The sequence below is a fragment of the Bombina bombina genome, chromosome 2 (genome assembly GCF_027579735.1).
Source record: "Bombina bombina isolate aBomBom1 chromosome 2, aBomBom1.pri, whole genome shotgun sequence".
NCBI lineage: Eukaryota > Metazoa > Chordata > Amphibia > Anura > Bombinatoridae > Bombina > Bombina bombina.
In genome coordinates, this window is record NC_069500.1 from 431,721,237 (window position 1) to 431,748,013 (window position 26,777).

A 26,777-nucleotide genomic window follows, 5' to 3' on the forward strand; every position below is an offset into this window, starting at 1 on the left:
ACATGTAAGCAGTGACAACCTATAGTAGAAGACTTAGGAGAAATAAAATCTGCCACCCACAGAACAGCATTGCACAATAGCATTAGTGTCTGTCATCTAGTAGTGAGAATGTACATGGGAGGAACAATCTCTGGGGCATATTTATCAAGCCCCGAATGGAGCTTGATGCCCCGTGTTTCTGGTGAGCCTGCAGGCTCGCCAGAATCAGCAGTTATGAAGCAGCGGTCACAAAGACCGCTGCTCCATAACCTGTCCTCCTGCTCTGAGCAGGCGGACAGACATCGCCGGTATTCAACCCGATCGAGTACGATCGGGTTGATTGACACCCCCTGCTGGCGGCCCATTGGCCGCGAGTCTGCAGGGGGCGGCGTTGCACCAGCAGCTCTTGTGAGCTACTGGTGCAATGCTGAATACGGTAAGCGTATTGCTCGCCGTATTCAGCGAGGTCTGTCGGACCTGATCCGTACTGTCGGATCAGGTCCGACAGACCTTGATAACTAGAGGCCCATGTCTAGGATCTACAGGATAGTGAATACTGTTAGAGAAGTATCTGTTAAAGGGACATGAAACCCCAAGTTTTTCTTTCATGGTTCAGATAGAGCATTCAATTTTAAACAACTTTCTAATTTACTTCTATTATCAAATTTGCTTCATTCTCTTGGTATCATTTGTTGAAGTAGCAGCAGTGCACTAATGGTTGCTAACTAAACACATGGGGTGAGCCAATGACAATAGGCATATATATGCAGTCACCAATCAGCAGCTAGCACCCAGGTGCTTTGCGGCTCTTGAGTTTATCTAGATAAACCCTTCAACAAAGAATAACAAGAGAAGGAAGCAAATTAAATAAATAAAGAAAATTGGAAAGTTGTTTCAAATTGTATGCTCTGTCTAGCTCATGAATGACTAATTATGACTTTACTGTCCCTTTAACTACAGGACAACAATTAATTGGGGAGATGTGTCAGCCTTTTAACTAAAAAAGGAGTAAAGAGGTGAAGAGTCACAGGAAAACATTTCAAGGAAGATCTGGGGGCCGATTAAACAAATGTCGGGCGGACATGATTCGCTGCCCAACATCGCTAAATGCTGACAGCATTTATCATTGCACAAGCATTTCTGGTGAAATGCTTGTGCAATGCCTCCCCCTGCACATTCGCAGCCAATCGTCCGCTAGCAGGGGGTGTCAATCATCCCGATCGTATCTGATCAGGATGATTGCAGTCCGCAGCCTCAGAGGTGGCGGACGAGTTAAGAAGCAGCGGTCTTAAGCCCGTTGCTTCTTAACTCCTGTTTCCGGCGAACCTAAAGGCTCACACGGAATAAGCAGCATCCGCTGCTTGATAAATCGGCCCCCACGGGTTTACTTTGTACAAACAGAAGAGTAATGCAGAATGTAATGATGAGCAATTTGCAGCTGTTTAGTAATCTTTGCTGACTAGCACCCCGTCAGTATTTCTGTGTCTTTTATTTTCTCACTCGGAAGAAAATAAGTCAGTGAATATCATTTTTCTTTGCTCCCTTTATGTTCCATTCCTTTCACCTGAGATTTCCTTAAGAAGTCGTAGACCTTATTTGTGATCACGGGTCGTGTCATCACCACATTGGGAGGCACTGTTCCCAAATGACACTGCCTCCAATCTCTCAAGGGAGCCCGGCTTCCATCTGGACACAGGAGCTCAAAGTCTGAAGCAGTAAATCCAAAAGCCCAGCCTGATTTCTCCAGATCTGCAATACAATACGCACAGACAGCAATGTATGACAAAGGTGGTATAAGCAGCAGGGAATAGGAAGTACATAGCTTAGGTAGAGGGTGAGATGTTCTTGGGATTTGTATACAATGACAAGAGAATGGATTAGAATCAACCAGAACTGCAAAGCTGGAGTTATGGTATCATGCACTGAGGTTGGGTGGACTTATTATAGAAACACACTAGAGTTAAGGGTTATTTCCAGCTACTCACTTGCAATATTTTCCTCTAAAGAGTGATGCTCAAGGAATGCAACATCCCCAAAGTTGCGTCCATCTGAATCTCCAACCAAACACCTGGATTATGGAGAATTAGACAGAATATTTATTAATGATCAATCTCAGGAATATGTAGAAATGAACTAACAACTAATGTAATGTAAAACAAAAGAATGAAATAGGTGCCACTAAGCCTACACAATTAGAGGTGAGTGTTTGTTTCAACAATGCCAATATTTACATAAATATGCATACATTTAGTAACAAGCAGTGAAGTAAAAATTTCAGCAAGGCATTTTATTTCGGTGCATAAAGTCATGGATACCGGATAACACCTCTCTATTGACGTGGCTTAGTCAATCTGGCAAAGTGTTTGAATTAATGTTGCCCTTTGATTCAGTTGTATCATGGCAGACTTGAAACTCTTCTTGTCATAGAATATCCTGTAAAGAAATCCACATAGGATGTGCTCTTGGCTCACTGAAAGGCTATGTGTCCAAGAAAATATAAGATATCCAAATGGTGTTTAGGTTTGTTTTTAGCAATGAAACATGATCAGGATAGAGAGAAATGTCACCTTAATATGGAGTTTTAATGGATTAAAAATCAATTTAATATCATTATTCTGCTTCCCCTGGATACTAGCAGGTCAAGGTAAAAGGATTCAAGTGAGGCAGCAGTTAGACTATATAAGAGTAGTTTCATCAATTTCAAACAGGGTAGGTGACGTGTGGCGCGCAAGCGATATCAGGTTTATCACTGGTGTTTGCGCATGTTAGAAGTAGTGCACGTTCATTACAAATTGAAATTAGTGGGCGTCGGGTTAGCCCGACCTCAGAGCTCTGGTTAACTGTTACACTCAAATAAGAAGTGTTGCAAAATACATCAAAAATACAGTTTAAAGTACAGTTACACTCATAATAACAATCTCTAATAAAAATTATTTTTAAAAAGATTGCATAAAAAAGTTATTAGGGCTCAAATATATGAGGTCTTTAACATAGGCATGCAAAGGACTTTAACATAGAGATACATACATATTCATGTCTAACAATGCATATGTATGTTTATATATATATATATATATATATATATATATATATATATATATATATAATATATATATTTATATATATGCGTATATATGTGTATACATATGTATTTATGGGTTTTACTGTATATTTACTGTACATATTTAACATTCCAATGCTCTTCACTAACAGGATGATGTCCTTTTTATTTTTATACATATTTATATATATATATATATATGTGTATATACCTATACCTGCATATCAATTCCTATAGATATATAGGTATAGATATGTATTTTACATGAACAGTATTAGATATATATAGATATATATAGATAGATATATATGTAAATATATTTCAAAATAAAAAGTTAATTATTTTCTATCGGCAAGATTACGATTTGCGTTATGGCTGTGCACAAATAGTGCATGCGTAATGTTTATTGCGCACTCTTCGTAACATAGGTATTACAAGTCTGAAAACAACGTTGTTACACATCGCGTTAACATGAATACCGCGTTTATTTCACTTGCGTAATCACGGCCGCGTAATGGATTCCCCATAGAGATCAATAGAAACTGAAAGATAAACAGATTTTTCATCTAACACTCGATATTGCGAAAACTACACATTGCTCTGTCACATTACACATACAACTTAATGGACACAAATAATAATCATGTCAAATGTACAAACAACAATCGCTCACACAACATGGCATTTAACATTCACAATTATTTACAACAAATGCTACATAACATTTACACAAAACAAGGATTCAACAAATACGTTTGGATCTGCATCACGGAACAAAAGAACAAAAAAAACGTATTACATACACACTTATACACAAACCAAACATTTGCATTGGCGATTAGGAAAGATTTTTAAAAATAAATATTTAGTTAACAAATACGATACGATCAAAAATGATAATTTTGATTTTGCAATACTAAATTATGATAATGTTATGCAAACGAACACTATGGCATCATCGCATTATACACATTCCTTAAAACATACTGTATGTGAATTAGGAAACTAAATCTGAGCATGCGCAAATTCAAACAACTACTCCACATTGCACACATACAAATCTTCACAACAGCACACCTGGACCTCATTTACTTTGCAAACTGGTACATCATTAAGCATTTACATAGGGTATATAAGCACGCTCTGAACATGGCTACCTCAACTGTATTGCTTTTTCGAGACAGGTACAGGTCTAGGCGTTGGAGGTTAGAGATAGTGAGAAATAGTCAGAGATAGATAGAGAGATAGATAGAGAGATAGTGTGAGATAGTGAGAGAGAGAGATATATAGTGAGAGAGAGAGATAGTGAGAGCGTTGTATTTGTGTACGAATCTGTCTGGGTGAGTGTGCGAGTGCTGCCTTGTTTTTCATTCCTTACACATAGTTAAACATATTTACTTTCATTTACACGCAAACACATTCAATAGATACATACACATATCAGTAACACTACATACACTCCATATCCCATTCCCTTTAAACTAAACCTTGCTTAGTTATATTTTGTTCATTTTAGACCAATTTATTGTTTACACATCCTCATTTAGTCTTTTTTTTATATGTTTGTCTGTTTATTACTATCCCTTAACCTATTTTCTAGAACCCATTCACACTTTGAGCACTTTTACTTTTGTTTCATTATTTTGAACGCTTTTCATTTGTTCACTTTCACCTTCTGAAAAGGTATGGCGGGAAGGAGAAGTAGGGAAGAGATTAGTGACGAGATTAGGGAGGAGATTATGCAGCAGATTAGGGACAAGATTAGGCAGGAGATTGGGAGAGGAAAGGGGAGAGTAATTAGAGAGAAAGGGGGAGAGGTCAGGGTGGGTGGGCCAGGCCACATTGCTGAAGACGAACAAGTGTCTGGGCCTAGTGGGACAAGGCAGGAGTGCAGAGAGGCCCCAATACAGTCTGGAGAACAGAGGCTCACATCACAGGGGAAGCCCAGGCAGAGGGAGGAGAGGTATACCACGGAGGAGAAGGAGGCCCTTATAATGGCCTATATGGAGAGGGCTAGGAGGCTGCAGGCACCGAAGGCTGCCCCTTCAGCGAAGAAAAAGTTGTGGCTGGAGATCAGGGACGCTGTCAACGCAGTGGGGGAGTTCAGGAGGGACTTAAAATCTATACAGCACCGCTATCGGGACTGCAAAAGTAAGCTCAAGAAAAAAATGTTGCAGGAGAGGCAAGCGAATACCGAAAACACAGAAAAGAGGTGTATATGTGCGCTACAAAGCTAAGGGGTTAAGGGGTTAATGATTATCTTGTCAAGTATGGTATATTACCTTAATCAATTAACTAGAACCCATTGGTTGTAATATATAATTTCAGAAAAAACGGATGTGATATAATATGAAAGTATAGTTATTTTTTGCTATGCAAAAATGCCTTATAAAAATAGTTAAAAAGTACACTAATAAAATACACTAATTACTGCAATATGTAAACATGCATTAAAATACAAAATATGACCGGTCATATATATACACTTATAATAAAATAAATTCCACCTTAGGTGATTGACCACCTTGTACATCACAAGTATTGTTATTGAATGTACATCGTTAGAGAGTCCTTTTAATAAAAGGCATGTATATAGATCCTGATACGTATAGACTCTATTATTATTCTTATGGATAAGGATATAGTGGACAAATGATAATCCAACTAATTACGTAGACAGGCGTATAGAGTCTTTAACAGATTCTGGCTGACTTGTTAGTTGGAGACTTACAGAACTCTGTCCAGTTTATCGCTTTTTATTACAGGTATTTACCATAGTTTATCGCTTTTTATTACAGGTATTTACCATAGAAAACTTCCAACAGAGTGCCACACTACAACGGGCTACTACACCTCTATGTGCCTACCTTACTCCAGTTGGAAAACTTGCCGTTAATTCAGCCGGGCACAGGTGTCTGTCTAGCTCCGTTAAGTTGGTTCTTCCGGGTTGGTGATGTCAATGTCTCCATGTACTACTATGGAAAGTAGTTCCGTGAAGGTAGTTGTATCCTTACTCCTTACTAATGGGTTTCTTTTTGAAGGATAAAGTCCCTTAGCAAATCTGTTTCAATCCTCGAAATAGATTGTGTTACTTCAATGTCAGCAATCTATACTTGTACCATCAACGTGTTTCACTGTTATACACGGCTTTTTCAAGATGGGGCGGCCCGGAGCAGACATTCGTCTACAGCCACTGGGAAGAAATGCTGCGTCCCAACATCTCCGAGGTGGCCCAAGTCGGGATCGAAGGAGAGATCGATACCGGGAACCTGTACTTCTCATCTTCTGGTAAACACATTTACTAATCTCTTTTTATCCACCTCATAACTCATTTACACTCAAAATAAATTATGGATATGGCTAACGCAGTTACGCTTTTTTAAACATTATTATGAAAACGCATTCAGAACTGTGCTTATATCTCTTATGTCTTTAATTTTAAAATATACAGAGTCTTAGGCCGGTGAGGAGGAAACACAGCAGGAACATGCTCCTCCTTCACCCAGGCATTAGAGTGGTGCAGAAGGTGACACGCCACCTCGGAGAGAACAGGAGGATACCCCTGCAGAAGATACTCCTGCAGAAGATACCCCTGCAGAAGATACCTGTGCAGCAGCCCCCGTGCAGCAGCTCCCCGTGCAGTAGCTCCCCATGAACATCCCCCCTACAATGCTCAAGGTGGAGCTGATGAAGATCTTCCTACAGGAAATGCAGGACTCCAGGAGGGCAAAACAAGCACACACACAGTGTATAACCAACGCAGTGAACACCCTGATAGAAGGACAAACAAATATTGTAAATGTTCTAAATAACATATTTCAGGTCCTCTGGGAGGTGGCAAGCAGACCAGCCTGGACCATCAGCTTCTGGACCATCATCCCCTGTGCCTCCTCCATCTCCTACTCTGCCTGGTCAATCCCCAACCACTCACAGTACTCCTCCTCCCCCTCTACCCCAAACATCTCCAATGAGGACACATCTGAGGAGGCATTTGACCACTCCAGAGCCTCACTGTCATGGGAAGAAGGGAAGGAGGAAGAAGTAATTATGTTAATATATTATTGTTTTTAATTTAAAGTTATTGTGTAAAGGATAATTATGTGATGATGTTGTCTTCTTACACTTGTGGAGCACACTCCGTATTTAATAGGCTTCTATGGGACCAGGTCCATGGAGGCAGATTGTTTGCAGAGTGTTTTACAAGTGTGTTGAGACAACATCATCACATGCTGTCCTTGTTGATTAGATTGATTTGTTTTTGTGATGTGATGTCTAAACGTGTTCTCCTAATACAAACCAACGACCATTACAATTATACATCATGGCATATCACTGTGTTGATTCAAACAACATAGCTTAAACAAGAACATATGCTAACATATACTAATCCTTATGGCTTATTGGTATATCTACATATGCTTGTTTTTTTTTTTTAAAAGCCTGTATGCCATATTTCTTTCAATGTGTTGCCAACATTGAATACCTAAAATTTTTGTGTATTTTTGGAAAGCTAGCTTAAATTGTTTTACTTATTTTAGAAATCTATTTCATTTAAAGGTGCATGAAAGCAGAAAAACAGAATTTATGTTTACCTGATAAATTAGTTTCTCCAACGGTGTGTCCGGTCCACGGCGTCATCCTTACTTGTGGGATATTCTCTTCCCCAACAGGAAATGGCAAAGAGCCCAGCAAAGCTGGTCACATGATCCCTCCTAGGCTCCGCCTACCCCAGTCATTCGACCGACGTTAAGGAGGAATATTTGCATAGGAGAAACCATATGATACCGTGGTGACTGTAGTTAAAGAAAATAAATTATCAGACCTGATTAAAAAACCAGGGCGGGCCGTGGACCGGACACACCGTTGGAGAAACTAATTTATCAGGTAAACATAAATTCTGTTTTCTCCAACATAGGTGTGTCCGGTCCACGGCGTCATCCTTACTTGTGGGAACCAATACCAAAGCTTTAGGACACGGATGAAGGGAGGGAGCAAATCAGGTCACCTAAATGGAAGGCACCACGGCTTGCAAAACCTTTCTCCCAAAAACAGCCTCAGAAGAAGCAAAAGTATCAAACTTGTAAAATTTGGTAAAAGTGTGCAGTGAAGACCAAGTCGCTGCCCTACATATCTGATCAACAGAAGCCTCGTTCTTGAAGGCCCATGTGGAAGCCACAGCCCTAGTGGAATGAGCTGTGATTCTTTCAGGAGGCTGCCGTCCGGCAGTCTCGTAAGCCAATCTGATGATGCTTTTAATCCAAAAAGAGAGAGAGGTAGAAGTTGCTTTTTGACCTCTCCTTTTACCAGAATAAACAACAAACAAGGAAGATGTTTGTCTAAAATCCTTTGTAGCATCTAAATAGAATTTTAGAGCGCGAACAACATCCAAATTGTGCAACAAACGTTCCTTCTTCGAAACTGGTTTCGGACACAAAGAAGGCACGACTATCTCCTGGTTAATGTTTTTGTTAGAAACAACCTTTGGAAGAAAACCAGGTTTAGTACGTAAAACCACCTTATCTGCATGGAACACCAGATAAGGAGGAGAACACTGCAGAGCAGATAATTCTGAAACTCTTCTGGCAGAAGAAATTGCAACCAAAAACAAAACTTTCCAAGATAATAACTTAATATCAACGGAATGTAAGGGTTCAAACGGAACCCCCTGAAGAACTGAAAGAACTAAGTTGAGACTCCAAGGGGGAGTCAAAGGTTTGTAAACAGGCTTAATTCTAACCAGAGCCTGAACAAAGGCTTGAACATCTGGCACAGCTGCCAGCTTTTTGTGGAGTAACACAGACAAGGCAGAAATCTGTCCCTTCAAGGAACTTGCAGATAATCCTTTCTCCAATCCTTCTTGAAGAAAGGATAGAATCTTAGGAATCTTTACCTTGTCCCAAGGGAATCCTTTAGATTCACACCAACAGATATATTTTTTCCATATTTTGTGGTAAATTTTTCTAGTTACAGGCTTTCTGGCCTGAACAAGAGTATCAATAACAGAATCTGAGAACCCTCGTTTTGATAAGATCAAGCGTTCAATCTCCAAGCAGTCAGCTGGAATGAGACCAGATTCGGATGTTCGAACGGACCTTGAACAAGAAGGTCTCGTCTCAAAGGTAGCTTCCATGGTGGAGCCGATGACATATTCACCAGATCTGCATACCAAGTCCTGCGTGGCCACGCAGGAGCTATCAAGATCACCGACGCCCTCTCCTGATGGATCCTGGCTACCAGCCTGGGGATGAGAGGAAACGGCGGGAATACATAAGCTAGTTTGAAGGTCCAAGGTGCTACTAGTGCATCTACTAGAGTCGCCTTGGGATCCCTGGATCTGGACCCGTAGCAAGGAACCTTGAAGTTCTGACGAGAGGCCATCAGATCCATGTCTGGAATGCCCCACAGTTGAGTAATTTGGGCAAAGATTTCCGGATGGAGTTCCCACTCCCCCGGATGTAATGTCTGACGACTCAGAAAATCCGCTTCCCAATTTTCCACTCCTGGGATGTGGATTGCAGACAGGTGGCAGGAGTGAGTCTCCGCCCATTGAATGATTTTGGTCACTTCTTCCATCGCCAGGGAACTCCTTGTTCCCCCCTGATGGTTGATGTACGCAACAGTCGTCATGTTGTCTGATTGAAACCGTATGAACTTGGCCTTTGCTAGCTGAGGCCAAGCCTTGAGAGCATTGAATATCGCTCTCTGTTCCAGAATATTTATCGGTAGAAGAGATTCTTCCCGAGACCAAAGACCCTGAGCTTTCAGGGATCCCCAGACCGCGCCCCAGCCCATCAGACTGGCGTCGGTCGTGACAATGACCCACTCTGGTCTGCGGAAGGTCATCCCTTGTGACAGGTTGTCCAGGGACAGCCACCAACGGAGTGAGTCTCTGGTCCTCTGATTTACTTGTATCTTCGGAGACAAGTCTGTATAGTCCCCATTCCACTGACTGAGCATGCACAGTTGTAATGGTCTTAGATGAATGCGCGCAAAAGGAACTATGTCCATTGCCGCTACCATCAAACCTATTACTTCCATGCACTGCGCTATGGAAGGAAGAGGAACGGAATGAAGTGTCCGACAAGAGTTTAGAAGTTTTGTTTTTCTGGCCTCTGTCAGAAAAATCCTCATTTCTAAGGAGTCTATTATTGTTCCCAAGAAGGGAACCCTTGTCGACGGAGATAGAGAACTCTTTTCCACGTTCACTTTCCATCCGTGAGATCTGAGAAAGGCCAGGACTATGTCCGTGTGAGCCTTTGCTTGAGGAAGGGACGACGCTTGAATCAGAATGTCGTCCAAGTAAGGTACTACTGCAATGCCCCTTGGTCTTAGCACCGCTAGAAGGGACCCTAGTACCTTTGTGAAAATCCTTGGAGCAGTGGCTAATCCGAAAGGAAGCGCCATGAACTGGTAATGCTTGTCCAGGAATGCGAACCTTAGGAACCGATGATGTTCCTTGTGGATAGGAATATGTAGATACGCATCCTTTAAATCCACCGTGGTCATGAATTGACCTTCCTGGATGGAAGGAAGAATTGTTCGAATGGTTTCCATTTTGAACGATGGAACCTTGAGAAACTTGTTTAAGATCTTGAGATCTAAGATTGGTCTGAACGTTCCCTCTTTTTTGGGAACTATGAACAGATTGGAGTAGAACCCCATCCCTTGTTCTCCTAATGGAACAGGATGAATCACTCCCATTTTTAACAGGTCTTCTACACAATGTAAGAATGCCTGTCTTTTTATGTGGTCTGAAGACAATTGAGACCTGTGGAACCTCCCCCTTGGGGGAAGCCCCTTGAATTCCAGAAGATAACCTTGGGAGACTATTTCTAGTGCCCAAGGATCCAGAACATCTCTTGCCCAAGCCTGAGCGAAGAGAGAGAGTCTGCCCCCCACCAGATCCGGTCCCGGATCGGGGGCCAACATTTCATGCTGTCTTGGTAGCAGTGGCAGGTTTCTTGGCCTGCTTTCCCTTCTCCAGGCTGGCTTGGCTTGAGAAGTATTACCCTCTTGCTTAGAGGACGTAGCACTTGGGGCTGGTCCGTTTCTACGAAAGGGACGAAAATTAGGTTTATTTTTGGCCTTGAAAGACCTATCCTGAGGAAGGGCGTGGCCCTTACCCCCAGTGATATCAGAGATAATCTCTTTCAAGTCAGGGCCAAACAGCGTTTTCCCCTTGAAAGGAATGTTAAGGAGTTTGTTCTTGGAAGACGCATCAGCTGACCAAGATTTCAACCAAAGCGCTCTGCGCGCCACAATAGCAAACCCAGAATTCTTTGCCGCTAACCTAGCCAATTGCAAAGTGGCATCTAGGGTGAAAGAATTAGCCAATTTGAGAGCACGGATTCTGTCCATAATCTCCTCATAAGGAGGAGAATCACTATCGATCGCCTTTACTAGCTCATCGAACCAGAAACACGCGGCTGTAGTGACAGGGACAATGCATGAAATTGGTTGTAGAAGGTAACCCTGCTGAACAAACATCTTTTTAAGCAAACCTTCTAATTTTTTATCCATAGGATCTTTGAAAGCACAACTATCTTCTATGGGTATAGTGGTGCGTTTGTTTAAAGTAGAAACCGCTCCCTCGACCTTGGGGACTGTCTGCCATAAGTCCTTTCTGGGGTCGACCATAGGAAACAATTTTTTAAATATGGGGGGAGGGACGAAAGGTATACCGGGCCTTTCCCATTCTTTATTTACAATGTCCGCCACCCGCTTGGGTATAGGAAAAGCTTCTGGGAGCCCCGGGACCTCTAGGAACTTGTCCATTTTACATAGTTTCTCTGGGATGATCAAATTCTCACAATCATCCAGAGTGGATAATACCTCCTTAAGCAGAGCGCGGAGATGTTCCAACTTAAATTTAAATGTAATCACATCGGGTTCAGCTTGTTGAGAAATTTTCCCTGAATCTGAAATTTCTCCCTCAGACAAAACCTCCCTGGCCCCCTCAGACTGGTGTAGGGGCATTTCAGAACCATTATCATCAGCGTCCTCATGCTCTTCAGTATCTAAAACAGAGCAGTCGCGCTTACGCTGATAAGTGGGCATTTTGGCTAAAATGTTTTTGATAGAATTATCCATTACAGCCGTTAATTGTTGCATAGTCAGGAGTATTGGCGCGCTAGATGTACTAGGGGCCTCCTGAGTGGGCAAGACTCGTGTAGACGAAGGAGGGAATGATGCAGTACCATGCTTACTCCCCTCACTTGAGGAATCATCTTGGGCATCATTTTCAGTGTCACATAAATCACATTTATTTAAATGAGAAGGAACCCTGGCTTCCCCACATTCAGAACACAGTCTATCTGGTAGTTCAGACATGTTAAACAGGCATAAACTTGATAACAAAGTACAAAAAACGTTTTAAAATAAAACCGTTACTGTCACTTTAAATTTTAAACTGAACACACTTTATTACTGCAATTGCGAAAAAGTATGAAGGAATTGTTCAAAATTCACCAAAATTTCACCACAGTGTCTTAAAGCCTTAAAAGTATTGCACACCAAATTTGGAAGCTTTAACCCTTAAAATAACGGAACCGGAGCCGTTTTTAACTTTAACCCCTTTACAGTCCCTGGTATCTGCTTTGCTGAGACCCAACCAAGCCCAAAGGGGAATACGATACCAAATGACGCCTTCAGAAAGTCTTTTCTATGTATCAGAGCTCCTCACACATGCGACTGCATGTCATGCCTCTCAAAAACAAGTGCGCAATACCGGCGCGAAAATGAGGCTCTGCCTATGATTAGGGAAAGCCCCTAAAGAATAAGGTGTCTAAAACAGTGCCTGCCGATATTATTTTACCAAAATACCCAGATTAAATGATTCCTCAAGGCTAAATATGTGTAATATATGAATCGATTTAGCCCAGAAAATGTCTACAGTCTTAATAAGCCCTTGTGAAGCCCTTATTTACTGTCTGAATAAAAATGGCTTACCGGATCCCATAGGGAAAATGACAGCTTCCAGCATTACATCGTCTTGTTAGAATGTGTCATACCTCAAGCAGCAAAAGACTGCTCACTGTTCCCCCAACTGAAGTTAATTCCTCTCAACAGTCCTGTGTGGAACAGCCATGGATTTTAGTAACGGTTGCTAAAATCATTTTCCTCTTACAAACAGAAATCTTCATCTCTTTTCTGTTTCAGAGTAAATAGTACATACCAGCACTATTTTAAAATAACAAACTCTTGATTGAATAATAAAAACTACAGTTAAACACTAAAAAACTCTAAGCCATCTCCGTGGAGATGTTGCCTGTACAACGGCAAAGAGAATGACTGGGGTAGGCGGAGCCTAGGAGGGATCATGTGACCAGCTTTGCTGGGCTCTTTGCCATTTCCTGTTGGGGAAGAGAATATCCCACAAGTAAGGATGACGCCGTGGACCGGACACACCTATGTTGGAGAAATCTTCTTTCATGATTTTGACAGAGCTTAACATTTTAAACAACATTCATGTTTACTTATATTATTTAATTTTCCTAATATCTTGTTATTCTTTGCTAAAAGGTTTATATAGGAAAGCTCAGGAGCAGCAAAGAACCTAGCTTCTATCTGCTGATTGCTGGCTGCATATATATACCGATTGTCATTGCCTCACCCATGTGTTCACTTAGAAACCAGTATTGTATTGATGCTCCTTCAACACATTATACCAAAAGAATGAAGCAAATTCGATAATAGAAGTAAATAGGAAAGTTGTTTAAAATTGTATGTTCTACATAACTAATGAAAGATACATTTAGGGTTTCATGCCCCTTTGAGTTACATTTGAATGTCATGCTCACAGTGCTATATTATTTGGATAACAATAATGTTGAATCGATACTTGACACAATATTGAACATTTAAATAAATAATACATATTAGGACATAACATATCTAAAAAGTATACATGATTTATTATACGTTACACAATTAAAATATCCTTTATATATCATATGATAAAGGTGAATGCATATTAAAAAATGACTTCAAATACAAATGCGCATGTTTCGGAAATTACAATGTATACAATTAAACACAACACATAAATTATTTGTTAATGAGAAAATATTGTTGACAAACATATTAAACAAGATGGAGTATATTCATCGCAGAACATTCATGGATTATCACTTGCTTCAAAATATATTCAGGATCAACAACACATTGACCTAATTTGTTTCTTCCACGAGACAGCCATCAGTCTAAATATTTTAGATCTTTTATCAGCTATGTTTCAACAATATAAAAGATTGACAGAATCTATAAACTCAGAAAATCATGGTTTTAAACTTGTGTTCTCATTCACCAACTTGGTGCATCCAATATCGCGGAACAACGTGATCCAATAAAATTACGGAATTTACACCTTTGCATGTGATGTTTTACGCAACATGGCGCAACCGATATCGTGGAACAACGTGATCCAATCAAATTACGGAATTTACACCTTTGCATGTGACGTCTTACACAACATGGCGCATCCGATATCGCGGAACAACGTGATCCAATCAAATTATGGAACTGACACCTTTGCATGTGACGTCTTACGCAACATGGTGCATCCAATATCGCGGAACAACGTGATCTAATCAAATTACAGAATTTACACCGTTGCATGTCAATAACAATTGTATTTCTATTTCAAAAACTATAATGTGCTATATTGTTAAAAAGCAAGCTTGTTTGTTTGTTCTATGCAATGCACATCTTCACATAATGTAACGCTAGATAACATAATAATGTGATATGTGAAATATAATCCATTGTTGGTAATAAATATATATTTCATTAGGATAGTAAGATTAGGAAATATTTATGAAGCATCACGGTTTAACATCAAAATAATGCTATTTTATACATCACGAAAATGTTTATTGTTTATACATTATATGTTACCTATAGCAATATATCGTTTGATAATTAAATATAATAAAACATCATAGAAAGATATTAATCATTTAAAATATGTGTGCATTACACACAGTGATTTTTATGTTCTACTACTACAATAAGATTTCATGCGAATTGGAATATATGTGCTGTCAATATTCAGATTATAGTCTATTTTAAATATATTAAATGTGTATGTTGAGTAAAACAAAATTTGATATTAAAAAGTACCTTAGAAATGCATATCCATAAAGAAATAACCGTTGTCAGCATCACTTAAGAATTATCAACATAAAATCCCTTTTATTAGAAATTACATAAATAAATAATAAATATAACATTTTAATTAAAATATTCTTTTTATTATGATAAATATGATTTATGAAGGTCATAAAACATAATCAAATAATATAATAGGACAAATAAGTCAGAATGATAACAAAGCCCCTTTGGAGCCATCTGACAAGGTGACATAGTACATCACAGTCATTGGAGGGAGTTGACAAGGGCAAACAAAGGCCAACACAGCCCCTTTGGAGCCATCTGACAAGGGCAAACAAAGTGCAACAGGCACAAACAGAAAAAAACAATAACAATTTGAGAACAAAGACAACAGGCAACAATTTAACACCAAAAAAATTGACGGAGGAGTTACTCATGCTCCCTTGGGGCATGTCCGGACTCTCCACTTTCTGGGGCATCCTCCTTACGTTCCTTGATTCAAAATAAATTTAGGTATAATTAGATAAGAATGATAACACAGCCCCTTTGGAGCCATCTGACAAGGTGACATAGTGCATCACATTCCTTTCAGGGAGTTGACAATGGTAAACAAAGGCCAACACAGCCCCTATGGAGCCATCTGACAAGGTGACATAGTGCATCACAGTCCTTGGAGGCAGTTGACAAGGGCAAACAAAGGCCAACACAGCCCCTTTGGAGCCATTGACAAGGTGACATAATGCATCACAGTTCTTGGAGGGAGTTGACAAGGGCAAACAAAGGCCAACACAGCCACTTTGGAGCCATCTGACAAGGTGACATAGTGCATCGCAGTCTTTGGAGGGAGTTGACAAGGGCAAACAAAGGCCAACACAGCCCCTTTGGAGTCATCTGACAAGGGCAAAGAAAGTGCAATAGGCACAAACATAAAAAACCAAAAAGAATTTGAGAACATAGCCAATAGGCAACGAATTAACACCAAAAAATTTGACAGAGGAGTTACTCATGCTCCCTTGGGGCATCTCTGGACTCTCCACCTTCTGAGGCATCCTCCTCACGTTCCTCGATTCAAAATAAATTTAGGTATAATTAGATCAGTAGATTGTCCCTTTAAGAATGTATGGCATAATGTTGATTTGTAATGATACTTACATCTGTTGCTGGGAAGGAAAACAGGATACCCAAGCCAAGGAAGGGTAAGTGGGTTGGCGGGGAGGATGGTCGGGGCAAGGTGGGGCACGCACAGGTGGGAAATGTGGGGCCTGGGCACACATTATATACATGTTGTTATATATATATATATTTGACGTACCATCAGACACCAAGGGAACGACATTCTCCTATGTCACACATATAACATCCATATATGTAAAACATAATATGTTGTGTACACGTTAAAATCTAATATTTCAAACATGTGTTACTGGTGATCAAGTACACATATCAATGTTGCATTAAAGAGATACTGAACAAAATTAATGATTTTCATTATTTAGATGGAGCATGCAATTTTAAGTAAATATATTATTTTCTAGGTTTAATATTTAAATGTACTTATCTGTATTTTGAAAATCAGGAACAAAAGCATAGTACATAGAACATTTAACACTTATCATGTGTGTATCGCTTGATGATTGTTGTCTAAATTTATGCAAAAATCAACATGTGCTATCCATGTTCTGAAGCACAAAATTGTAGACTAAGAAGCTTTGAGATTTTAATATTAAACTACTAAAATAAATATATACAATTAGAGGAGTACATTATATGGTTTATTCAAATTGACTGCTTTATCATAATCATAATAATAAAATCTTTGTGTAATATACCTTTAATGATGTATGAATGAGTAAATGGACTTACCATCATCCTGCTCTTGCAGGGCTGGAATGGTGGCGGATCCCTCAGGGATATTAATGATGTAAATATAAATCGAACATTTCAAAATATAGATTTGTCCCTGTTTCAAAATCAATCCAGACTTAACACTTTGCATAACAACGTGACACTATAGTATAATACATGTAGGACATATAGATAACTTTGTGCAATCTACAGTAATGTTGTTGATGACACAACACATTTATCACAATGCAAGACATAAGATATATTGAAAACAATGTCATCATGGTGCTGTTAGAATATGCTTATATATAAAGGTAATCCTAGAGGGAAAGATGTTATTTAAATCACAGTATTGTTTCAGCAAAACAGTGTAATAGGTAATAAATATATTTTGTATCTTTATATCAATACAATATCACTATTTGAGACTGTCCCTCTAAATGAATATTCTATTCCATATGTTAATATAATGTATCAGATAGAGCATGCAATTTAAATCTAAGAGATAATTTACCCATATCATCATGACTATATAATTTTCTTGCTTACTTAAGAATAAATAATCTAAGCATATGAGATGTGTATTTTTAGATTCAGCACCTGTGAACCAATTTCTGATTTTTGTCTAAATGTAGCCAACAATTGTCAAGCATTACCCAGGTGCTGAATCCAAAATGGCCCAACCCCTAAGATTACATTCAACTAAAGATATCAAGATTATGAAGAATATCTTAGAATACTAATAAATTCTGATTTTGTTTAGAATGGAATTCTATATCAGAATCATATGCCTAGATTTAGAGTTCTGCGTTAGGGTTAAAAATCAGCGTTAAGGGGTCCTAACGCTGCTTTTTAACGCCCGCTGGTATTTAGAGTCAGGCAGGAAAGGGTCTACCGCTCACTTTCTTTCCGTGACTCGAGGCTACCGCAAATCCCCTTACGTCAATTGCGTAACCTATCTTTTCTATGGGATTTGCCTAACGCTGGTATTACGAGTCTTGGAAGAAGTAAGCGGTAGAGCCTCTACCGACAAGACTCCAACTGCAAAAAAAAGTCAGTAGTTAAGAGTGTTATGGGCTAACACCGGAACATAAAGCTCTTAACTACTGTGCTATAAAGTACACTAACACCCATAAACTACCTATGAACCCCTAAACCGAGCCCCCCCCCACATCGCAAACCGTATAACTAAATTTTTTAACCCCTAATCTTCCGACCGGACATCGCCGCCACCTACATTATCCCTATGAACCCCTAATCTGCTGCCCCTAACATCGCCGACACCTATATTATATGTATTACCCCCTAATCTGCCCCCCAACGTCGTCGCCACCTACCTACAATTATTAACCCCTAATCTGCCGACCGGACATTGCCGCCACTATAATAAATGTATTAACCCCTAAACCGCCGCACTCCCGCCTCGCAAACACTATAATAAATTTTATTAACCCCTAATCTGCCCTCCCTAACATTGCCGCCACCTACCTACAATTATTAACCCCTAATCTGCCGCCCCCAACGTCGCCGCTACTATAATAAAGTTATTAACCCCTAAACCTATGTCTAACCCTAACACCCCCCTAACTTAAATATAATTTAAATTAAACAAACTAAATTTACTATAATTAAATAAATTAATACTATTTAAAACTAAATACCTATAAAATAAACCCTAATATAGCTACAATATAACTAATAGTTACATTGTAGCTATTTTAGGATTTATATTTATTTTACAGGCAACTTTGTATTAATTTTAACTAGGTACAATAGCTATTAAATAGTTAATAACTATTTAATAGCTACCTAGTTAAAATAATTACAAAATTACCTGTAAAATAAATCCTAACCTAAGTTACAAATACACCTAACACTACACTATCATTAAACTAATTAAATAAATTACCTACAATACAATTAAATAAACTAAACTATAATACAAACCCCCCCCACTAAATTACAGAAAATAAAAAAAAATTACAATACGTTTAAACTAATTACACCTAATCTAAGCCCCCTAATAAAATAAAAAAGTCCCCCAAAATAATAAAATGCCCTACCCTATCCTAAATTACAAAGTCATCAGCTCTTTTACCAGCCCTTAAAAGGGATTTTTGCGGGGCATTGCCCCAAAGTAATCAGCTCTTTTACCTGTAAATAAAAATACAATACCCCCCAACATTACAACCTATCACATACCCCTACTCTAAAACCCACCCGATCCCCCCTTAAAAAAACCTAACACTACCCCCCCTGAAGATCACCCTACCTGGAGCCGTGTTCACCCAGCCGGGCACCAATGGGCCAGAAGTGAACATCCGGAGCGGCAGAAGTCTTCATCCGATCGTGGCAGAAGAGGTCCTCCAAGCGGCAGATGTCTTCATCCAAGCGGCATCTTCAATCTTCAGTCAACCTGAGCGGAGCGGAGCCATCTTGAATCCATCCGACGCGGAGCCATCCTCTTCTTACGATGTCCTAAGGCTGAATGAAGGTTCCTTTAAATGACGTCATCCAAGATGGCGTCCATCGAATTCCGATTGATAGGATTCTATGAGCCAATCAGAATTAAGGTAGGAATCAGCCAATCGGATTGACCTTGCATTCTATTGGCTGATTGGAACAGCCAATAGAATGCGAGGTCAATCCGATTGGCTGATTGGATCAGTCAATCGAATTGAACTTCAATCTGATTGGCTGATTGCATCAGCCAATCAGATTTTTCCTACCTTAATTCCGATTGGCTGATAGAATCCTATCAGCCAATCGGAATTCGAGGGACGCCATCTTGGATGACGCCATCTTTGACTCAAGTCAAAATTAAACTTCATGATTCAGATAGAGCATGCAATTTTAAACAACTTTCCAATTTACTGCCATTAACAAAATATGCACAGTCTTTTTATATTTACACTTTTTTAGTCACCAGCTCCTACTGAGCATGTGCAAGAATTCACAGCATATACGTATATGCATTTGTGATTGGCTGATGGCTGTCACATGGTACAGGGGGAGTGGAAATAGACATAACTTTGCAATTTATTTAACAAAAATCTACTACTCAATTTGAAGTTCAGACTAAGTGCTATTGCTTTGACTTTTTATCATGCATTTGTTAATTATGCAAATCTACAATGTTGACTGGTCCTTTAAAGGAACCTTCATTCGGCCTTAGGACATCGTAAGAAGAGGATGCCTCCGCGCCGGATGGATTCAAGATGGCTCCGCTCCGGCTGATTGAAGATGCCGCTTGGATGAAGACATCTGCCGCTTGGAGGACCTCTTCTGCCCCGATCGGATGAAGACTTCTGCCGCACCGGATGTCCACTTCTGGCCCATCGGTGCCTGGCTGGGTGAACACGGCTCCAGGTAGGGTGATCTTCAGGGGGGGTAGTGTTAGGTTTTTTTAAGGGGGGATCGGGTGGGTTTTAGAGTAGGGGTATGTGGGTGGTGGGTTGTAATGTTGGGGGGTATTGTATTTTTATTTACAGGTAAAAGAGCTGATTACTTTGGGGCAATGCCCCGCAAAAAGCCCTTTTAAGGGCTGGTAAAAGAGCCGATTACTTTGTAATTTAGGATAGGGTAGGGCATTTTATTATTTTGGGGGGCTTTTTTATTTTATTAGGGGGCTTAGATTAGGTGTAATTAGTTTAAATTTATTGTAATTTTTTTTTATTTTCTGTAATTTAGTGTTTGTTTTTTTATTATAGTTTAGTTTATTTAATTGTATTTTAGTTTACATAATTGTAGGTAATTTACTTAATTAGTTTAATGATATTGTAGTGTTAGGTGTATTTGTAACTTAGGTTAGGATTTATTTTACAGGTAATTTTGTAGTTATTTTAACTAGGTAGATATTAAATAGTTATTAACTATTTAATAGCTATTGTACCTAGTTAAAATAAATACAAAGTTGCCTGTAAAATAAATATAAATCCTAAAATAGCTACAATGTAACTATTAGTTATATTGTAGCTATATTAGGGTTTATTTTATAGGTAAGTATTTAGTTTTAAATGGAATTAATTTATTTCATTATAGTAAATTTAGTTTGTTTAATTTAAATTATATTTAAGTTAGGGGGGTGTTAGGGTTAGACTTAGGTTTAGGGGTTAATAACTTTATTATAGTAGTGGCGATGTTGGGGGTGGCAGATTAGGGGTTAATAATTGTAGGTAGGTGGCGGCGATGTTAGGGAGGGAAGATTAGGGGTTAATAAAATGTATTATAGTGTTTGCGAGGCGGGAGTGCGGCGGTTTAGGGGTTAATACATTTATTATAGTGGAGGCGATGTCCGGTCGGCAGATTAGGGGTTAATAAGTGTAGGTAGGTGGCGGCTACGTGGGGGGGGCAGATTAGGGGGTAATAAATATAATATAGGTGTCGGCGATGTTAGGGGCAGCAGATTAGGGGTTCATAGCTATAATGTAGGTTGCGGCGGTGTCTGAAGCGGTAGATTAGGGGTTAATAATAAAATGCAGGTGTCAACGATAGCGGGGGCGGCAGGTTAGGGGTTAATAAGTGTAAGGTTAGGGGTATTTAGACTCAGGGTTCATGTTAGGGTGTTAGGTGTAGACTTAGATGGTGTTTCCCCATAGGAAACAATGGGGCTGCGTTAGGAGCTGAACGCTGCTTTTTTGCAGGTGTTAGGTTTTTTTTCAGCCAGCTCAGCCCCATTGTTTCCTATGGGGAAATCGTGCACAAGCACGTTTTTCCAGCTTACCGCTACTGTAAGCAACGCTGGTATTGAGGGTTGAAGTGGAGCTAAATTATGCTCAACGCTCCCTTTTCTGAGGCTAACGCAGCCATTCAGACAACTCGTAATACCAGCGTTGTCTTAAGGGTGCCCTGGAAAAAAAGGCTTGTTAGCACCACGGGTCTTTACCGACAAAACTCTAAATCTAGGCGACAATTTCTCATTTTAAATACACTTTTTTTAAATACACTTTACATGGACCTTAGGTTGAGGGTCCAGCACCAACATCCATAGCTGTAAAATATATCATCAAGATTGGATATCATTAGTAAAAATCATAAATTTGACACGAACATTCAGAAATATTTTCTTTTTTTTTGACAAGGTAAAACATATTCTTAAATATGCACGTGAGTTAATTGTTTTGTAAAATGTATGTATAAATGAGCAGAGATGATTTCCTAGTTTGTATTTGCCATTAAGTGATAACTTAATCACAACTATTATGAAAATGATATATATGTTTATGAATGATTGATATTTACAATGTCATTCAATGTTTTAAATCTCTGTTTGATCCATTTATCAAGGCATTATCAAACTAGATGGTTGACTCAATGAACCCATGTTTTAATTTGACAGTGAATCAAATAATACAATAGTTTTATTAAAATCCTTAGTTTGATTTCTATATTTTACTTTCAAATGAATTAGAGTAAAAATATTTTTGTATTTATGTTGCTATTATTTTTGTATTTATGTTGCTGATTTTATCATAATCCTAGGTGGTCTCACATGTAACTTTATTATAATTTGAAGTATGCCTCTTATGTTAAAGGGACAGTTTATTCAGACTCAAACCTTCATTAATTATATAGGGAATGCAATTTTGACATAAATTTAAGTTCACATGTAACATCAAATTGTGTTTGATCTCTTGCTATTATTTGTTGAAAGCTAAAACAAATTCTGATCATATGCTATTATCAATATCCTTGAAATAGAAATATTATTTCAATGCATTTTGCACTTTTCAACAGCTAGAGGGCGTAAGTTAAGGTGTGCCATTCAGATAACTTTGTGACCACGCCCATGGATTCACAAGGGAGAGGGCACTGATTGGCTAAATGCAAGCCTGTACAAAATAAATAATTAAGGGGTCAGTCTGTAATGACTTAGATACAAGCTAATCACAGAGTTATTTTATAATAAAGTTATTTTATAAATACAACTGTATTGAGAAATGTATGTTTTCAAGAAATAATTTATGTTGTTGACTGTCCCTTTGAGTCATTTAATGTATTCTTGCATTGATATCAATTGTTAGACATTTATCTGTCATTATTTAACTTTAGATTCATGGTATAGATCATTTTATTTTTAATCTTGAAACTCATGATAGTGTATTTTTAACGTTTATACAAATTAATGTTTACATTTGACCAACATGCCTAAAGTAATGTCACTGTAACAGCAAACTCATGTTTACATCTCTGCGCAATAATTTTATCGATGAGCATTGGGCAATAATTAAAAGCGTAAGTGCGCAACCGTGATTATGAATGTATTTGGATCTAGTAGTGTGATGAGTATATTTTCGCACTTTTTAAAATATATTAACAATTGTGTGTATTACAATATTCAAATATGTTTGTAAATATTTAATGATGCTAAATAATATTTGCAAGTTATGTAGTTATCAATATTCAATGTATAAAATGGATAGGGAGTTCACGGATGCGCTCTTACGTTTTATCTCTGTGAAGCATAATCGTGATTGCGCAATAAATATCATTATTTCTATATGATGCTTGACAAATCTAAATTCATATATATACCATCCTAGTTAACGTCTGTTGTGAATTTGAGATATGTTGAAAATATGACTGCATACACATTGCTTAAATATATACTCAAATATTAAAATATTATATGAAGTCTGATCTTTACCTTGTTCTTCCTCTGTTCCGCTTTCTCCCAGGTCACCAGTTGGAGGTGCACTGGCCTCCGGATTGGGAGTTTCATGGGCATTAGCTGGGGGCTGGAAGGTTGTAGAGGACTTTGGGGCTGCAAATGCGCGGGGGAATCGGAGTCTGAGGATCGTGTACAAAGTCTCCTCAAGATCTCTGAGGACAAGTTTCCGTGGGGGTGGGCCCGGATCCTCACCTCTCTGTCAACTCCTTCAAGAGGCGGACTTTATTATTCCGCAGACGCAACCTCATATCATCCAATCTCCTGCACATTTGTAATGCTGTCCTCTGGACAGCTGCCACCCCATTAACAGAGATAGCAACAGATGCCCAGATGGCTTTTTTTACAGGCCCAGTCGTCGACCTCCTCCGAGCCCCATAAAGCTGTGGATAAAAGTCCTCGACCGCATACACCAGTGCAGCACTTTCCTCTCTGGTGAACCTGGGAGTAGACATCTTGCCAAACAGGCTTTAGAGAACTGACAAAAATGGCTACGTGTAATGGACTTTTATATGGGGAAGTAAACATGAGATACACCATGGGACATGGTATCTGTCCATCTGATTGGATAAAATAATGTAATTTTGTTAGCGTTTCTGTGAGGCCATACTGACTCAATTCATGTTTGTGTGATGAACTCTGATTGGCCGTTACTTAATGGTTGATGGATTCATATCTTTGTAACTTACATACACATACCTCCTAGGGGTGTTATCACTACATTTGGCATTTAAAGGGACACTGTACCCAAAAATTTTCTTTCGTGGTTCAGATTGAGCATGAGATTTTAAGCAACTTTATAATTTACTCCTATTATCAAATTTTCTTCATTATCTCGGTATCTTTATTTGAAATGCAAGAATGTAAGTTTAGATGCCGGACCATTTTTGGTGAACAACCTGGGTTGTCCTTTTTTTTTTTTTTTTTAAATTCTTTTTCTTTATTAATCAAAATAGGACATTACAAAGTTTCTGGAATACAAAAACAAAAAGATAAAGCAGATACATAATCAGTCTGCAGAAACAACAACGTTTATATAATAAATCCACATTATGTCCCATTTTAATTACCGAAACTAACATAAAACTTAATGATGGGGGAAAAAACAAAGAAGAGAGAAAAAAAAAAAAAAAACCCACGCTAAAACCACCCCTCGCGCAACCCGCCGCCCATGCCCCGTCCGACGACCGACTCCCCGTCCGGGGCTCTGGTCTATACACCCACCCAATCACGGACCCGAATTTATCCAGGACGCCGGAAATTTCCCTAACAGGACTAGTTCGGCAAAACTGACGGTGGATCGTACAGGGGCAAGAATCTGCCTTTGGAGCAGAGAGGGATATGACAAAATAATTGGTAACCATCCCTGAAAAAACTCAACGATTATCTTCTCAGAGGCATCCGGAAGATGATATGACTCAAATATAATTTGACCTTGGATTTCTTTAAAAGTCCTCACAAGGCTTGGCACTACCTTCGCTTTCCAGTTTAAGAGAACAAGGTGACGCACTGCCAATATAATCTTATTCAAAGTACGAACCACCGGAGAAAAGTTACTATCCACTACTGAAAATAATAAAATTACGTCCTGTAATGTTAACACCAAATTAACATCATATAAAGTATTAAAGCAAAAACAAATTTTATGCCACAACTGATTGATTTTAGGACAGAACCAAAACATATGAAATAAGTCAGCCCTTGGATTAGAACATCTGGGACAATTATCCAAACCATGAACCGAGAATTTTTGTAATTTAAGCGGATGCATATAAATGTTATTCAAGAGTTTCACGTGCGATTCCTTCCAGGTCATCGAAACCCTACACTTATACATCATGTTGAAGCTCTGGATTATCCTCTCAACAGTAATATCAGGAATAACTGGAAACAACCAGTTACTAATATTCTGCAAGAACTTATCACTTTGTTTAGAGAGCATGATGTCGTACATTAAAGAAATAGAAGAGATTCCAATACTAAATTTTTTGATTAAAGTTCTAATATCAGACCACTCTACCGAGATACTACTTTCCCAATTCTGCTCGCGCACAAAGTGGCGAATCTGGAAGTAAGCAAACAGATCAGACCTTGGAAGATCATACGATTGAAACAAAAATTCTGCTGTATGGATCTGATTGTCTGCCCCCAACAATTGCTTAACTAGAGTCAACCCCTTAAGTCCCCATAGTTTAAATACCTTATGATGTATGCCGGGGCTAAAATTTGGATTTCCCTGGATAGGGAGAAATTCTGAAACAGAAGGATCTAATCCTAGACAGATACAAAACCTCTGCCAGGCAATGACAACATTTTTGAATGATAACATTCTACAGATATTGGATGGAAGCTGTCTGGAATTACAATGTAAAAGAGCTCTGAGCGAAAATGGACGTGTATAAAAAGCTTCTTCCTGACTAGCCGCCAACCAGTTGGTTTCCGCCACCCAATCCATGGCAAATTTCACCAAGGCCGCAATATTGTATAACTTGACATTAGGCAGTGCTAAACCAGCACGGTTTGATCTCTGCATAAGCTTAACTAATGCAATCCTTGGTTTTTTATCTTTCCAGATAAATTTAGAAAAATAACCATGTAAATTTTTTATATCTGAACTTGATATAAAGATGGGAAGATTCTGTAGGACATACAGGAGACGAGGGAAGACAATCGTTTTTATTAAGTTCACCTTCGCGGTGATTGACAATGGGTAAGATACCCAAAGCTGAAGATCAGTTTTAATTTTTTAAACAATGGGGCATAGTTCGCGGCATACCATAACTTAGGATTTCTGTGTAATTCTAGCCCCAAGTATTTAATTGAATTAACAACTTTGAATGGAGTCTTACCATCACGAGACGAACAATTACCCATATACATAAGTTCACTCTTTTCCAGATTCACCACATAACCGGAGAAGGAACTAAACTGGGCGAGAAGATGAAGAATTACTGGAATAGATTGAGATGGCTTATCTACAAATATCAAAATATCATCTGCATAAAGAAGAGTTTTTAAACGGTAGGACCCCAGGGAGATTCCTGTCAGAACATCGCAAAGTCTAACCGCTAAAGGTTCTACTGCCACATTAAACAAGAGAGGGGATAAAGGGCA

General features: G+C 38.9%; 1 protein-coding gene across 1 annotated transcript in view; it reads right to left on the minus strand.

The window, feature by feature from the left end:
• LOC128648997 (saxiphilin) overlaps positions 1-26,777 on the minus strand; it is a 248,969-nt gene that overhangs the window by 31,481 nt on the left and 190,711 nt on the right. Inside the window, exons 15-16 of the mRNA XM_053702006.1 lie at positions 1,965-2,047; positions 1,544-1,728 (exon numbers count right to left, since the gene is read on the minus strand). Coding sequence (XP_053557981.1) covers positions 1,544-1,728; positions 1,965-2,047 — 268 coding nt within the window. The remainder of the gene's footprint in view (positions 1-1,543; positions 1,729-1,964; positions 2,048-26,777) is intronic.